This window comes from Notolepis coatsorum, assembly GCF_963971535.1.
Source record: "Notolepis coatsorum genome assembly, chromosome: 12".
Taxonomy (NCBI): domain Eukaryota; kingdom Metazoa; phylum Chordata; class Actinopteri; order Aulopiformes; family Paralepididae; genus Notolepis; species Notolepis coatsorum.
The window spans coordinates 69,923,443-69,940,708 of NC_140176.1; the positions used below are offsets into that span (position 1 = coordinate 69,923,443).

Consider the following 17,266-nt stretch of genomic DNA (forward strand, 5'->3'; position numbering starts at 1 on the left):
CTATTCAGGTTGCAGTAAAGTCCTGCTGCTGTGTTGCCTGTGTGTTACCCCTTTGAGATTTGTACTATATAATTTTGAAATAGTTATATACAAACTATCTATATACAACTATATACTATACAAATACTATCTGTGGCTCTGCTCTGTCCTTTCCTGATAATGACACCGAATGCGTTCCATTTCACTTCATTATTCAGTCTGAAAGTACTTTCAGTCTGAAAGATTTAAAGGGAAATGCCACCCATTTAAAAAATGCACATAATGCTCGTCCTGTGCCCCAGGACTGTCCAGTCAGTATTTGTAAACACACACCACTCTCTCCTAAAGCTAGACATCAGAGAGTGAGAAAACCCTCTCTGAACCCTTCAAACTGGGATGAAAAAATGTGAGGCTGCTCCAGTCAATAAATTGGGCTCTGAATATATGAGGCCATACAAATGTTTGTGTGAGCTCTTACACCCAAAATGAGGTTTATATTGCTAGGTCTGACAGTGGAAGTGTGCTGGCACAGTGCTAAAACAAAGTGTGGAGATCAGGTCAGGCAATGCGAGAATAAAGCAACGGGACAAGCGAGATTCAGGGTCTGGATCCAGGCAAGCTCTGTCATGTCCATCTAATGGTATATACTGATAGTATTCCCAATGACCAAACCTTCACTGGTAAATCTGTAAAAATTATAATAGGGAGTGGGGGATAGGGATTGTGTGTGCATGGTCCTCATTTCAGGGTTATTATAGTTTTGTATTTTTCATTTGTTTATTTCTTTGATTTCTAATCATATTTAGTTTCAGTTAGTTTCCAGATCATTATTCTGTTTTATATCTTTACATGCTATGTATTTTATTACTCAACATTTAATGAATTCCTCAACTAAGTAGTTTTATTATCATCACAATAATTTATAAAAATAATATATATATATTTGGGCATAAATTGTATCACTATCCCAAAAATGCACAACATGGTCAAAAAGACTAGAGAACTTGTAATTTACACAATCACAGAAGCAACAATTTCCCAATTTCAGCACTCGCAAAACAGTTTCATCAATCACAATCAGTCACAATCACAAAATAGCTCAGACCTCAGAGGGTTATGAAATGAGGTTGTGGGACACGTGTGAGAATAGGAGGTTGTTTCAGCTCACTTCCTCATTCTCAGATGCACATAAGGAACAACAGTGGGTGGAACTCTACTAAAATATTAATGAATGACTTTTTGGACAAGATGTTACATCTTGATTAGCTAATTCAGCTGAGATGCATCAAAGGTCAGTTCAATTTGTACATTGTTTTTCTGTAGTTATTGCATGTAGTTTACTGCATTTAATTGATTTATTCGTTTTTTACATTTATTGACATTTGTTGTTTTATTTTTTCCCCCCTTTATTAGATCCCTTGGACTAGTTTATAAATCAAGATCTGTTCAGAGGAGCTGTGCTGCATTGTGGTGTTGGATCTCCTTATTCTTCTGAATCTCCATAGAAAAACATCAACCCTCATTATGCAACGGAAAATAACACAAATAGGAGGATATGAATGTTCTCGACGAAGTGTCTTCCTTTTTATCTTATGCACCTTTTGTTTTGCTGCTCCAGTTAAGGGATATTCGCTGAATAATTGCTGTCGCATCGCTCACCTTATAGAAGTTATATGTACAAATAAAAAAACTCAAAGCGATACCACATGACATTCCGTCAACAGTTGTGAATTTGGACCTGTCCAAAAACAATATTTCAAAAATAGGAGTATCGGATCTCAAAGGCTTCAAAAATCTAACATATTTACAATTGAAACTCAACAGAATTTCTGACATAGATATTGGTGCTTTTGCTGACCTGAATTCATTAGGGGTGTTAAACCTGGATGGAAATAATCTCCATCAACTACAGGATCACCAGTTTCAAGGTTTAAGCAACCTAATAGAGCTAAGACTGCGTAGCAATTGCATGAAAGCTGTGTCATCTTCTTCCTTTCAGTCCCTGACCAACGTGAAGCTTCTGGACTTAGGTAAAAACAACTTGCATTGCATAGCAAGAGTTCAGACCATCTTACAACACTTGCCACGTTTAAAATACCTGTCCCTTCAACGCAACAGTTTATCCACTTTTCAATCGTGGGAACTGTCAAACAGCTCCATGGAGCTGACTGAACTTGATTTGACTGATAATCCCATTGAAGTCTTCAGGATCACAGCAAATGTGTTCCCTAAACTCACTATGTTACATCTAGGGCACTGTGGTAAAAAGAACAACATGATCTGGGATGTGCACAACAAGTCTTTTCTCAGCAGAGTATCCAGCCTTGATATAAGTGGGCTGCACATGCCATTCGAAGGAATGAAAACGTTGTTAGACACCGTCAACTCCTCGCTGACTAAGCTGAGGATAAATGATTATAATTATTATTATAAGCTTCAAGCTCTTGTCAAAACGTCCTGTAAGATCCCGTCAGTGACTATTCTAAATCTCCAAAACGACCATCTGAAGGTTGTCTCTTCAAATCTGCTGGTGTTATGCATTAATGTGACTGAGTTAGATTTGAGAGACAATCGTCTACAAAATATTTCCGAGGACGCTTTCAAATCTCTTCGGCGCTTGGGCATTTTGAATCTTGGTAATAACAGCCTTGCCACTGTACCAGCTGCCACAAGGAATCTGCAAGCTCTTAAAGAGCTGGATCTCAGTCATAATAACATCAGTACACTTAGCTGCCAAGATTTTGCCAATCTAACAGGACTCAGAGTGCTCCTTCTTTATGAAAATCTTATCTCAACCCTAAAATACTGTTCTTTTAAAGATTTGAGAGAACTACAGCACTTGCAGCTACAAAGTAACCACATCTATAACTTGGCTGGTGCTTTCAAAAAATGCTTGCCAAATCTGAATAGTCTGAATTTGAATGGGAACAGACTTGAAGTCATTGGACAAGGAGATTTCAAAGGCTTACATTCACTCAATAATTTGTTGCTGTACGCAAATCAAATCAAAACACTTGAAAACGGAGCCTTTGCTGGACTGACCAACCTTATCAAGCTTCAACTGGCACATAATAATCTTATGAGTACGCAATTGAAATTGGAAGTTTTTAGTGACCTTAAAAATTTAAGGAGTCTGAATTTGATGGAGAATCACATTAAATATGAAACAGATGGAGAAATGCCTCATCCACCTTTCTCTAACTTATCCCGTCTGGACACTTTGAACATGAAAAGTCAACATCGCAGGCTTAAGTCCAATCTACCAAGGAACTTCCTGAATGGGTTGACAAACTTGACAGTATTCAACGCCAGAAATATTCAACTGGACTACTTGCATCCGCACACGTTTGACTACGTACCTGGATTGAAGGAACTCGAGCTGAGCTCAAATTACTTCCCAGACATCTCCTCTGACTTGTTCTCACAGATATCACAGCTCACAGCGCTCTACCTGTCCAGTACAAACCTTAGGTCATTGGATTTCCTTTTGCAAGCCAATCTTACCCGGCTCCAATTTCTACAGGTGAGAAAGAATGCGTTCTCAGTTATCAGTGATGTCGTGATGCAATCTCTACCATCGCTTGTCTACCTGGACTTGAAAGGAAACAGCTTCACTTGTGACTGTGACAATGCCTGGTTTCTCAGATGGGTGAAAAGCAACAACCAAACACAGGTCCCCGATGCATATGGCTTTGAGTGCAACTACCCATCACACCTAAAGGGAACAAAACTAATGGACCTCGATGTCCACTCCTGTTCAGTAGATATCAGCTTCTTCTACTGGATCTCCACCACGTGTACGGTCGTCTTCGTCCTGCTCGGCTCATTGACGTACAATCTCTTGGGATGGCAGGTGGTCTATGCCTACTACCTCCTCCTTGCTTTCCTCTACGACAACAAGCTGAAGAACAGGAGAGCTCCGCATCAGTATGACGCCTTTGTGTCCTACAACATTCACAACGAGCCGTGGGTCGTCCAAGAGCTGCTGCCGACGCTGGAGGGAGAACAGGGATGGAGACTGTGTCTGCATCACCGAGACTTCCAACCAGGTGAGTCCCATCCAATCCAATCCACTTTATTTATAGAGCACATTTAAAAACAACAAAGTCGACCAAAGTGCTGTACAAGTCCCACAACATAAGATAAAAAGTAAGGCTGTCAATCGATTAAAATATTTAATCTGATTAATCGCATGATTGTTCATAGTTAACTCGAGATTAATCGCAAATTAATCGCATATTTTTTATCTGTTCTAAATCTACCTTAAACTGATCTTTTCCAAGTGTTAATACTCTTATCAACATCAATGAGAGTCGACAAATGCTTGCTTTATGCAAAAAATGCATGTTTATTTATTGCCACAATGAGAAATACTGTCCAGAATCTAAGTAGTAAAAAAAAAAAAAAAAAAAAAACTAAGATGTGCAAACTGCATTGCTGGTTCTCATCCTACTTGAGCGACCGCTCCTTTTCGGTCAGTTTGCACTTACTAACTCCCTAACTCACACACCCATGCAACTTGTATCTCTTCTTGTGCTCCTCTGTCCCCTGTGTCCTATATTGTACTTTGTGCTCCCCTATGCGTGTGTGTGTTGGCCTACTGTTGTCCTATTCTCTGAATGTGCTTTTTTGTATTTGTGTATTTTATATTATGACATTTTATGCTTTGATTGTACAGCACTTTGGTTGGCTCTTGAGTTCTTAAACGTGATTTATAAATAACTTGACTTAAAAAAAAATTATAAATAAAAAAAAGCCCCCCCAAAAAATAGCAGATGGGCATACCAATTTACTAACTGTAAGATTACATAGTAATGATTACCCTAGTCACACCCCAGCCGTTCCATGTACTGTATTTGTTAAATTCCACCACCAACACACCTGATTCAACTAATAAAGGGCTTGTTAAGTTGAATCAGGTGTGCTGGTGGTGGAATTTAACAAATACATGGAACAGCTGGGGTGCTTCGAGGAGAGGATTGGGAAGCACTATGGCCTAGTGTGTTGAACTTTACACTTGAACTATTCATCCCCATCTTTTTGTTTAAGCAGCCATTTAACACAAAAGGATGACCCTCATGCATTGCAAATTTGCATACAATTCTAAACAAACAAAAGAAAAAATTTTTTGTGACCAAATCTTATTATTATTATTATTTTTTACATGAAACAAGACACAACACAATACAATAATAATAATAATAATAATAATAATAATAATAATCATAATCATATTAATAATAATAATAATAATAATAATAATAATAATAATAATAATAATAATAATAATAATAATAATAATAATAATAATAATAATAATAATAATAATAATAATAATAATAATAATAATAATAATAATAATAATAATAATAATACATAAAAAGATATCACAGGACAGTAACTTATTACAATAATGACAAGACAATAATAGAGACAGATACAAAAAACACGAGATTCAGGTCTGAGACCCATTAGATTCAATCGTCTAGGCCCCATTCTAGACTCTAGGGGTCAGATAAGTCCTGTGAACAAAATGTTTATGAATCTGTTGGTGATCTGGGTTGCGTGAGGATAGCCGGACATTCTCCCAAACTGCATCCCAATCAAAATCTACATCCAACTCTGGGACATCCTTTCTCCAAATCGTATCCGGGGGGAGGTGAGGTCCTTATACGAGGACATAAGTAAATGGCGATAAAAGTCAGAAACGAAGCCTCTCGATGTCTCTTTGTCATAAAAGAATTTGTGAAATCGGTAACGTTCTAGTGGAGCGTCCCATGGAACGCCATGAGCCTTCAGAGCTGCCCTTATTTGTAAATAAAAGAAAAAGGAAGTTCCGGGGAGATCATATCCGTTGGATAGATCCTGGAAAGAGTGGAGACCAGAGTTATCGAAGATATCCCCCAACGTGTGAATGCATTTCTTTTCCCACCTAATAGGCTGTTGTCCAATAAGGAGTAGATTGGTATTAAATAGAGGGGAACGCGTATGCCACTGATGGCGGTTAGTACACAATTTCTGGGTGTCCCGCCAAGTCTGGATCACATGTGTGATAAGAGGGCCAAATCGTAAATTGCATTGCTTAATTAATATGTTGGTATACACTATATCCTGAAGTCTATGTGGGGATACTATCTTCTCCTCCAATGGTCGCCAGAAAACGGCTGCTTGAGAGTCAAACCAAGTGATCAATGGTCTCAAAGAAAAAGCTTGAAAGTAATATTTGATGTCTGGAAATGCTAAACCCCCGTCGAGTTTACTCCTCTGGGCAGTGGATCTCTTTAGGCGCGGGCGTTTGTTGTTCCAGACTAATTTATATGAGGCAGAGTGCAATTTCTGCCAGTAACCAACAGGAGGAGGTAACGGGAGCATGGAGCTGATAAAGTTAATTCTGGGTAAAATATTCATTTTAATCATTGACGCACGGGCCTGTAATGAATTCTTTTATTTTGACCACCTGTTGAAGTCATTCGCAATCCTGTCACCCAAGCTGGAGTAATTATGCTTTACCGTCTGGCTAATAGTGGGGAATATTTCAATCCCGAGACATTTAAAGTGCTCCACCATAAGTATGTTTGCAGGGAGGATGGTAGCCTTCGCAGTCTCATTAAGTGGAAGAAAGGCAGATTTTGGCCATTTGATCTTAAAGCCGGATAAACTGCCAAAATCATCTATTACGCTGAGAAGATGAGGTAGAGAGATGGCGGGAGTCTTGTTCTGTGCATTTGAAATTCAGATTGTTGTCTTAAAATGGAGTTAATCTCTTTTTTCACCACCTTAATTTGAAGCTCCAGTCGACTAGAGTAGTTGTGCTGCAAAGAGGAGATCAACGTGGCATGAAGCTTTTCCAATTCCACCAGCTTGGAGAGACGTCCCTTGGGAAGATTAGATGCAAAGAGAGTAGTATTACTTCTGATAAAAACCTTAACAGAATCCCATAGAATTCTGGGATCCTGTACCGAGCCAGCATTAAACTGCATGGCATTCAGTGAGCTTCTCTTTAAATTGCAAGTTAAACTCTCCATTTTTAAGCAGCGTTGAGTTAAAGCGCCATCTAGGGGCGCAGGATGTTATTTTACTGAGAGAACCCTTGAGAAGGATACCTTTGTGGTCTGATAGTGCAGTGGGCATTAAGTCAATAGTGCAGTGGGCATTTGTTGGGCACAAACTAAATAACTTAAAAGAAAATAATAATTTAAAACAATGAATAAAGTGTGCATGAAATAATAGGGGAAAGGAAAAGTGAGGAACTTGTTACAGTCACCAACACAGGGCTGAGGACTCGCACCCCCCGCCCCCCCTCTCTCTCACACACACACACACACACACACACACACACACACACACACACACACACACACACACACACACACACACACACACACACACACACACACACACACACACACACACACACACACACTCCCAGATCTTTTGCTTTTGCCCCTTCCTCATCTCTCTCACCCCCCCCCCCCTCTCTCTCTCTCTCTCTCTCTCTCTCTCTCTCTCTCTCTCTCTCTCTCTCTCTCTCTCTCTCTCTCTCTCTCTCTCTCTCTCTCTCTCTCTCTCTCTCTCTCTCTCTCTCTCTCTCTCTCACACACACACACACAAACACACATTTTTAGTCAGAAACAAACATAGCATCAATGAGAGTATCAATAATACACCTGAGTGAAGTCTAGTCAAATTTAAATATATATATATATATATATTTTTTTAACATTAATCTTGCGATAAAAAGACAGCCTTAATAAAAAGATTAAAAGATAAAAGCACAGAATAAAAACAAATACAACATGTCACATAAAAAAGGCAGGTCTCTCAAACTGTTTAAAAACCAAAAGCCAAAGCAAATAATGTCAGGTGAGAGCTGAAATGTTCCCATTCTGCAGTTTTATCATTGCTCCAGATGGTGTCTCCCTTTCGTCAGTATTGAAAGTGGTAAAGAGATCACAAGGTCCATGGTGCCTTTGTACAGATGATCTGTTGCTCTTCAGGCAAACCCATCATAGACAACATCACGGATGCCATCTATGGGAGCAGGAAGACTATCTGCGTGATCAGTCGCCACTACCTGGAGAGTGAGTGGTGCTCCAGGGAGATCCAGGTGGCGAGGTGAGTTCAGTATTTCACACAAGTTTCAAGTTTATTTTGCCACATCCCTATCTTTTTTTACAGTATAGAGAAGTGGAATTCTTAGTTTTGTGAGAAATAAATAATAAGTGTAAGATTTACAAAATGATCAACATAGTGTAGTTGATAAGAAAGAACCAAGAAAGAACCATAAATCAGCATCAATATTTACCATGAGTCCACTGGAGAGAAGAAGCTCAGAAACAGTTTTTTCATCATTTGGTTGTATTTATTAAAGAGATGGTTATTTGTCGGGTATTGTCACCCTGATTTGTCCCCGGTTAAATACAGAATATAATGTCACTCCCCTGTTTCTCCTATTCGTCAAGTCATTTCAATATGGGTGTACTGTATTCATTTACACATTTGAGCCAATAACAAAGAAATATCCTTGAAGAAGTTTTAGTTCCTCCCATCTTCACTCTGATGCTCACTATTGCTCTCTAGTGGTTACATCTGAAAATACATTTACGTTGTTGATTTGCCAGTGTTATCTTCAAAGGTTTCTCATAACAAAATACAAAACATCTGGCTCTTAGCTGTCTGGCTGGAGAACAAAAGCCTACCTTCAGGTGAAACTTGCAAGTTTACATATGAACAGACCAGCCCTGGTCTTCACAACAAAATACCTTACCTCTTGGTTGACCACTGGTGCCTATAAAGAACAAAATACCTAGCCTTGGTTCTTAATTATATCCTCTCCAAGACATTCCTTCACACACAGTGGGCAATATTGTCTCAAGACAGCTGTAAGGCAGCAGGCTCAAGTTTCAAGTTTGTTTATTAATTATCACAATAAAATACACATACTTTACGGTGAAATGCTTGGTTCTGTATGAGCCCCAGAGAGTGTGCTTCATACAGTAAAGAAAAGTAAGTAAAAAGTAAGTAAAAAAGTAAGTAAAGAGGAATATACAATATACATATATACAATATACAGTACAATATACAATCTAAAGTACAGCCTAGATAAAATCTAAGTACAGTGAGTAAAAATGAGTAAACAGTGAGGTACAATGCAGAAAATGAGTTACAGAACTTTAACTCATTCACTGCCAACGATGACTATAATCGTTATTGGGCGCCAATCGTTGAATGCCAACAACGAGTATACTCGTTATTTGATCGTTATTTCTTTTATTCGATATTTCTATTCATTACAGGCACACCTCCGGGTTAACATGGGGAATCAGCCTGAGAATGTAAAAGTGCAATACCGGCCGCATCACACCAGACGGCGGTATCGAGCACCCTTTATACCCTTGTATCTTTCTCTGTGGGATGGCCAAACGTCTCCGGTTTCATGTTTCCTTGTCGGGCGAGGGCAGCCGTTCTGCCGGTTCCATCGAAGCGCATCAAATAACCCCAATCCATATGTTGTGGTGGATTATGCCGTGGGCCAAATGGACATTGGATATACCAGAAGGCGATCAAACAATTGGAATATTATTTTTGGAATACTCGATCACAGGTAAGAATGATCTGACGTCAATTTTAGCTTGATCCTGCAATGCTTTTACACCGATCGGGCTGATAAGCGTTTTTTAGTGTTCAATGCGAATGCCGTTACTGACAATCAAATAATCAGAAACGACCCCCCCCTTTCATGCATTCATGATGGAACATAATACCTATGATATAGATTTGATTTCGGGATAATAGCGTATACAGGCAAGAAATGGCAACGTCTATAGTGCAATCGACGTATAAGGCTTTAACTCAGCATTTCATGAATTACCCTAGACCGCTCTAAAACCATACTTATATTCACCACGGTATAACACGGGAACGTATGGATGGAAAAATTCATTCTTTTTCACATATTGAACGATAGGTGATGTCAAATGGGCCATAGTATTGTATCCATAGCTATAATATAGAATATAGTTTTATAGCTCTACAAACAAGGTGACTCAGTCCTATCTTTTAAAGCGTGGCCATGGCTAATCCCCGGCAGTCAATGAGTTAAGGTAAGGTGCAAATGCAAATGAGGTATGAATGTAGTGCAAATCTCTTTAATCATAGATGAATATAATGTAGTGTTAAAGTGTCTAGAGTGAGTGTTAAGGTGAGTGTTTGTTTAAAAGTGAGTGTGTGCATGGCCATGTGGATGTGTGTGCAATGAGTGTAGATGATGGGTTGTTACATGGAGTCATTGAGCATCCTGATGGCCTGGGGATATAAGCTCATTCTGAGTCTCTCTGTACTGGCCATGAGACTCCGATAGCGCTTGCCTGACCGCAGAAGTTCAAAGAGGCAGTTGTTTGGGTGACTAGAGTCTTTGGTTATTCTCTTAGCCTTGGCCCTGCAACGCTTGTTATAAATGTCCTGGAGAGTAGGAAGCCCAATTGTGTGTTCGGCTGAACGGGCCACTCTCTGTAGTCTGCTGCTGTCGTGTGCGGTGCTATTCCCAAACCAGGAGGTGATGTTACCAGTCAGGATGCTCTCTATTGTGCATGAGTAGAAGTTCTTAAGGATCTTCGGACTCACTTTGAACTTCCTTAGGCACCTAAGGAAGTAGAGGCGCTGCTGTGCCTTCTTCACTACACTGTCAATGTGTGTGGTCCATGTCAAGTCCTCGGATATGTGGACTTCGAGGTACTTAAAACTGTTCACTCTCTCGACCGGTGCCCCGTCGATGCTGAGGGGGCTGTAGTCCCTGGCCCAACCTCCTAAAGTCCACAATCATCTCTTTCGTTTAGCTGACATTCAGGGAGAGGCTGTTCTCCCGGCACCACAGCGCCAGGTTCTCTACCTCTCCCAGGTAGGCCATGGGAGGCTCTGATTTATAGTTAAGACATTTAGTATTACTGTAACTGCTTAAATAGTCTTACAATATTAAATAATACTGATTAATAATATACCTCAATAGCAATGACAATAAAAAATAGTAGTGTGTGCAAATCTGTGCAGATCAGTAGTGTGTACAAGTCAGTATTATGTGCGATTAAGTATTGTGTGGATATACTGTAGATTCACAGTGTTGTCTTCTGTATCGGAATGTCTTTGTCTGTCCTCTGTCCAGTTTCCGTCTGTTTGACGAGCGGAAGGACGTGTTGATCCTGGTGTTTCTGGAGGACATTCCAGCCCAACTGTTGTCACCCTACCACCGCATGAGGAGGCTTCTGAAGCGACGTACCTACCTGAGCTGGCCCAGAGCTGGGCAACACACTGGGCTCTTCTGGGAGAAGCTCCGCCTGGCTCTGGAGACCAGGGAAGGTCCTGTTGAGGACACCCCCCTCCTCACGGGGATTGAGAACCCATGACAACATGCTATCCAATATGGGACACTTTATTTGATTGATTCATTAATTATAGTCCATACTCTAATGTGCTTGCCTTGATTTCCTGCTTTCTCATACAATGTTGAAAATGAAACTCTAACTCTGAAATCATGTTACCTTTTATTTGTATTTTACTGCTTACGAAAGTTTGTGATAATAACAGTGAAATAATGTCAAGCATAATTTTCTCAACTTTCATCATTGTCACCTTTAATAATAACATTGATAATAGCATAATGTCAAGATGCAGTGCAATGTTTAAATTGGTCACATTGATTAAAAAAAAACAAGAACATCACGTTTTATAAATTTCATTGGTATTGTTACAGTTTACAGACCTTTGAAAACAAAATGTTTCATGTTACATATCACTGTCCACAGGATGGAATAGAACATAAATAACAAATATAGTTTGCACTACTTGCTGAAGAGATCAAAGATTGATCTTTCTTCAAAACACCAATACAGTTCACATGCATTAAGAATACTACACTTTTATGTTTATAAAACATACCAAAACAATAATGCCCAAATCACTTGGAGTGTAAATGTTACCACTAGAATATTTTATGTTTGAAAACCTTATTATTATTATTATTATTATTATTATTATTTGAAAATGTTATGTTTCTTCATAGGAGGGATTCAATTGATTTAAAAAATCAGCGTGGTCAGGGTTTGCTTCCTCTCTGGCGAACTTTCCTTAGCCTTGTCCTGTTGTAAAAGGAAACAATATATTTACACAAAATCCACCAAACCGGTGAAACAAACTCGTAGAAGATGTGTTATGTATAGGCTACAGTGTGACGAATGTAAAACATACAAACACAGGAGGGAAGTCAGGGATGCGTGTACTCACTCCAAGCACTTAATTCTTTTCATAGTCCACCGCTTAGAGGGGTCGGCACACACAAACCCCCTCCTTCGGGTGTGGAAGCTGCGTGACCCAGAAAACAAGACGGTACATGAGCACGCTAGACTCACGTGTGGCATTTCTTTAAAGGTAGGATCTGTGATATTGCTAAACAGCTACTGTACCTCTCTGCAAAAGATGACAACATGGTATTGTGCTTTGTTTACAGTTTCTTTGTTTTTGTCTGACATGTGGAGCTGGCTCTAGCAAGAGAGGTCTGGATAAATTCACAGTATAATAAGTTACCTAAAACCAAAACCAAAAAGTAAACAAAGCACAATCCCCAAGCGGCACTCTGTTGGCTAGAAGTCACTGTTTGACCTGCATTACAGATTATACCTTTAACTTAGCCTTCTCACAAGCACTCCTCACGCATTGCCACACACTTTACCACACATTGTACAGGCGATACACATGGTCGTTTCGTATGCCAAATCGTGATCGGAGGGTGTACTCACATGACAGCATTGATGTCACAGGAAGATATGATGGTTTGTATGGTGTAGCCTACCACCTGTCTGCATGACAATGGGTGCTTCGAGTATTGCAGGCAGCAGCTTGCTGAAATGAAAGGACACATGAAGACATGAAGCGGTGTGTTAGTTCATGCGAGGAAACGGAAGTCATACGCCCTCAGCTATGTGATCAGCTGAATCAGCAGTTGATTCCTCCTACACTGATCCCTGCTACACCAACGCTGCCACACTCACCACACTGATGCTGCCGCTGCTGATGCTGCTGCTCAAGTCAAGACAAGTCAAGAGTTTTTATTTGTCACGGCATACAAGCATACAGTGAAATGCGGGGAGTCATGCCCGCACCGATTGTGCAATAATACAAGTAATAAGAATAGGAATGAGAATAAGACATGTGTGCAATAATACAAGTAATAAGAATAAGACATAACAGGTATAATGTACATAAAGTTTACAAAAAGCATGGTAAGACATGCTAAGGTCCTGCGATACAATGTTAGCTGCGGACGAGGCACTGGGTCTTATGTACACTACTATACAATGCTATACTATACAATCTACAGTTATACTATATGTCCTTATGCTAACTTGCTATATCCATCTATTTACTATACAAGAACCACTCCTGTTATTTTTTTTTCTTCTTTTTTTTAATAAGAAAATAAAAAAGCAGCTGCTGCTGCTGCTGGCAAAGCTTCACCTCCCTCACCCCAGCTTCTGCCTCTCTAGTTCAGAGTCCTACCATGGCTCAAAGGTTAAAGGTGCTGTAAGTGGTGTCAAATAGCTCTACATTCCAACAGCCATTACTGATATAGAGTGTTTGGTCAGTAACATGGGTCTCCCCGTCCTTCCGCTCTGCAGTAAACAGAAAATACATTTCCTGTTATCCCTTCCCACTTTATCCAATCACTTTATATAACGCAGTATATTTACTTATTTCAAGAAATCTTACCAAGCCAAATTTGCTTACTACACTGGTAAATTATTGTATTTGTTTCAAGGACACATTTGCTTAAAACAAGTTTTTATTTCACTCTCCTGATTGGATAAAGTGGGAACGGGATACCAGAAGAGTTATTTTCTGTTTACTGCAGAGCGGAGGGACTGCGAGACCCATGTTACTGACCAGACACTCTATATCAGGCTGTCGGAGTGTAAAGGTCAACATGTAGACCACTTATTTTACCAAACCCAAAAATACTGTGGCACCTTTAAACCTTTCCATGTTTTTGCTTTGGGCCCACTCTTTACCCATGTTTATTTTTCTCTGCATTGCACTTTGTGTTAGCTTAGCATGCTGCTTGGCTAATCCAGGGAAGCACCAGCACCATGGGTCACCATGGAATGACTGCATACATTTATCAGGTGGATCCAGTGGAATGTTAATGTACCATTAACCCTGGCAACATTAGCACCAAAGCACTTAAAGCTACAGTACACCACACCGCACCACTCACCTGACTGTGTTCTGGAGATGACGGTGGTGAGGATGAGGAGGGAGCAGAGAGCTGCGAGCAGAGGGGGTCTGGAGCTTGCCATGGCTCCACACTTGGCTTTGTGGTTCTGTCTGAGTCTGAGTCTGTCTGAGAGAGTGTGAGAGAGTATTCCCAGAGGCTGTGTGACAGGTAACAGTGACAGACCCGTATGACAGGAACGGCCTGCATGACTTTCTTAAGTAGTACATCTCAGGAACTTCCCCCGAGGGACTGGGGTAAGGGTTGAGGGTTAGGGTTGTTTAGAGTGTCAAGGAGATAGTGAACTCTCTCTCTTTACTTCCTCTAACAAGTTATTCATATATGTTCCTTGGCACAGAGAGGCAGTTGGAATTTCATCCAAATGTGTCTTCACCGGTGTCACATTTTAGTTTGACAGTGGAACGTCTCGTGTGTGTGTGTGTGTGCCTGCGTGCACATACAGTATGTGGATCTGTGTGTGTGTGCACATACAGTATGTGGATCTGTGTGTGTGTGCGTGCAAATACTGTATGTGTATTTGTGTGTGTGTGTGCATGCACATACAGAATGTGTATCTGTGTGTGTGTGTGTGTGTGTGTGGGGGGGGGGTGGATGTGGGGTGACTGATGCACTTCCACGTGTTTTCTAGGCAAACTCAAAGGGCAGGAAAATAACCTGCCCACAATAATTCATGGAGAAGACAAATTTACAACTCCAATAAGACCTTAGACTAGAGGAACCTCTCTCTCTTGCTCTCACATTAGCTCTCTCTCTCTCTCTCTCTCTCTCTGTGGAACGTCGTGTGTGTGTGTGTGTGTGTGTGTGTGTGTGTGTGTGTGTGTGTGTGTGTGTGTGTGTGTGTGTGTGTGTGTGTGTGTGTGTGTGTGTGTGTGTGTGTGTGTGTGTGTGTGTACAGTAAGTTCAGGCTTACACCGAGACATAAGATGTCAGGATAGGGGAGTACATTTGAGCAAGGACACAGTCAGTCTCCCTGAAGGCCTGGGAGAGACCGCGTTCAAGTGTGTTTGTGTGAGTGTGGGGGTAGCTAAAGCAATGCCACCGCTTCTTTGGAATGTGGAAACACCATTTCCCTGATCATATCAATAGCGTGCTGACAAGTAAGTACATGTCGTGAACTGACTGTGAAGTAGAACACTACAGGATATACGTACAGTAGTACAGTCAAAGTTAAGGTCACATTTCCACACACAGTACAGTACAGTATATAGTTTAGATTGGAATCTCAAAGAGCAGCAGATTCATCTGAATGAGTGATGAATGAATGGGTCAGCATTGTTGAACAAACACCTTATCAAATACCTCCATCCTTATCAGCTGAACTTGAGGTAACCACCTAATTACACTGACTTACATTTACATTTAGTAATTTAGTTGACGCTTTTGTCCAAAGTGACCTACAAGTTCTGTATGACAAGTCATCAGGAAGGGCACAACTCTATCAGCTGAGTAACAATGTTCATCAAAGTGTTGAGTGCTACAGTGTAGGTTAGTATATATAGTATATAGGACAAGTGCATGACAGTAAGGTTAATTAGGGTTAGAATAAAACAATTATAATAATAATTTACATTGTTAGTTGGTTCCCAAACCAGACACAACGGGTGCCAAAAAGTAACACAACTTAATTTACATGAAGACAGCTAAACAAATGGGGGAAATGTCCCTTTTGGCCGGTGGGATGAGCTACATGAGCGCAGGGGTTTGTATATTAGCCACTTTTCCCTAGGAAAAAAATACACAATGATCACTATGTTTTGCTAGCATGCCCACACACAGTAGGCCACTCTGATACAAAGGAAATACTCACGGTGAGCTAAGCTAATGCTACTTAACCCCTTAACAGTCCTGCAAATTTTGCATAAAAGCCTGTCGATTGCATACCCAAAGTATTTAGCTATTTATTATACTTTATAGCACATGCATGGGTCTGGTCTCTTTTGAAAGGTAACATTCTGACGTTTCTTACACAATAAAAATCACTTTGAGTGCTTATGTAATAGAGAAACAGAGGTTTGAACACACTGAAATAAAACATTTTCTATTTACTTTTGTGTTGACTTGTTGCCAGATGCCTGTTTTTGGGTTCCAGCTGAGAGGTAGGAGCTGGAAAACATAACGGTTCCATAGCCTGAAGTCTTGTATAGTAGGCTATGGTTTATTTGTATTGGAAAAGATACAGACACATGATCGAACAACATCTATATGTGTGGTAATGCAGATATTGAGTGTATTTCTGTGAAAATGCACATGGCGCACGCCTCTGAATCCAACCAAATCGATTAAATTCGCTTCCCGCCCACGAGTCGCCCGCCTGCGCACGGCCGGTGTGAACAGCGACTCCTGTTAACATGGGAACGAAAGTGAAGCGCTGATCGCTTGCCCGCGCCACGCTCCCGTTCGGTGGGTTTGGGCTGTTATAGTCATGCAGGTCCAAAGTTTATAAAAATCCCATGAACGATTTGTGTTTTACAAAGGTTTTTGTAATGTGTGTAATGTGTGTAACGCGAGTCAAAACAAAGAAATTGTTAGTGTTCTTCTGCCCCCTTCACGTTGCAATCAGCGCTCGTCTGGGATCGCTTTCGGAGCAGATGCTTCTTGGCTACAACAGTGGTCAATCATTTTCGTCATCAGCGGTGACTGGTCAGTTCAGGACCGTTTACAACCGGATGTGGTCACTCATCGAACGGATTGTCAAATGACACTCGCCGGATTTTTCGTCTTGTAACTCAAGACCCAAAGCACGCAATATGAGTGTGGTGACGATCGAAAAGGTGTCAAATTCTACTTTGAAACGCAGCACAGAGCCGACAGACGAGAGAAAAATGCTGCAAGGTGCGTATGGGCGTGGCGGCCCGTATGAGGGCCGCTGAACGTTAAGAGTTAGCTAGGCTCGCGACACACTGGGTTACTTTGTACTGTATATTCACTGTACAAACATGCAAAGAGAAGAATACACACACTAGTAGGCTGCCTGGACTTAGGGGAACTACGAGGGACTCCCCTAAC

At 40.6% G+C, this 17,266-nt stretch overlaps 2 protein-coding genes across 2 annotated transcripts; both read left to right on the forward strand.

Moving 5' to 3' along the window:
• Positions 1-464: 464 nt before the first annotated feature.
• On the forward strand, positions 465-2,804 carry LOC311237891 (transforming growth factor beta activator LRRC33-like; the record flags this gene model as incomplete). Its single annotated transcript, XM_084325865.1, has 3 exons — positions 465-536; positions 1,892-2,452; positions 2,799-2,804. 3 exons carry the CDS (start codon positions 465-467, stop codon positions 2,802-2,804), a joined length of 639 nt encoding a protein of 212 aa, XP_084181991.1.
• A 605-nt stretch (positions 2,805-3,409) lies between these two features.
• LOC311238192 (toll-like receptor 13) lies at positions 3,410-12,056 on the forward strand. Its single transcript, XM_084326209.1, has 3 exons — positions 3,410-4,028; positions 7,977-8,094; positions 11,138-12,056. Exons 1-3 carry the CDS (start codon positions 3,542-3,544, stop codon positions 11,376-11,378), a joined length of 846 nt encoding a protein of 281 aa, XP_084182335.1. The 5' UTR covers positions 3,410-3,541; the 3' UTR covers positions 11,379-12,056.
• The last annotated feature ends 5,210 nt before the right edge of the window (positions 12,057-17,266 follow it).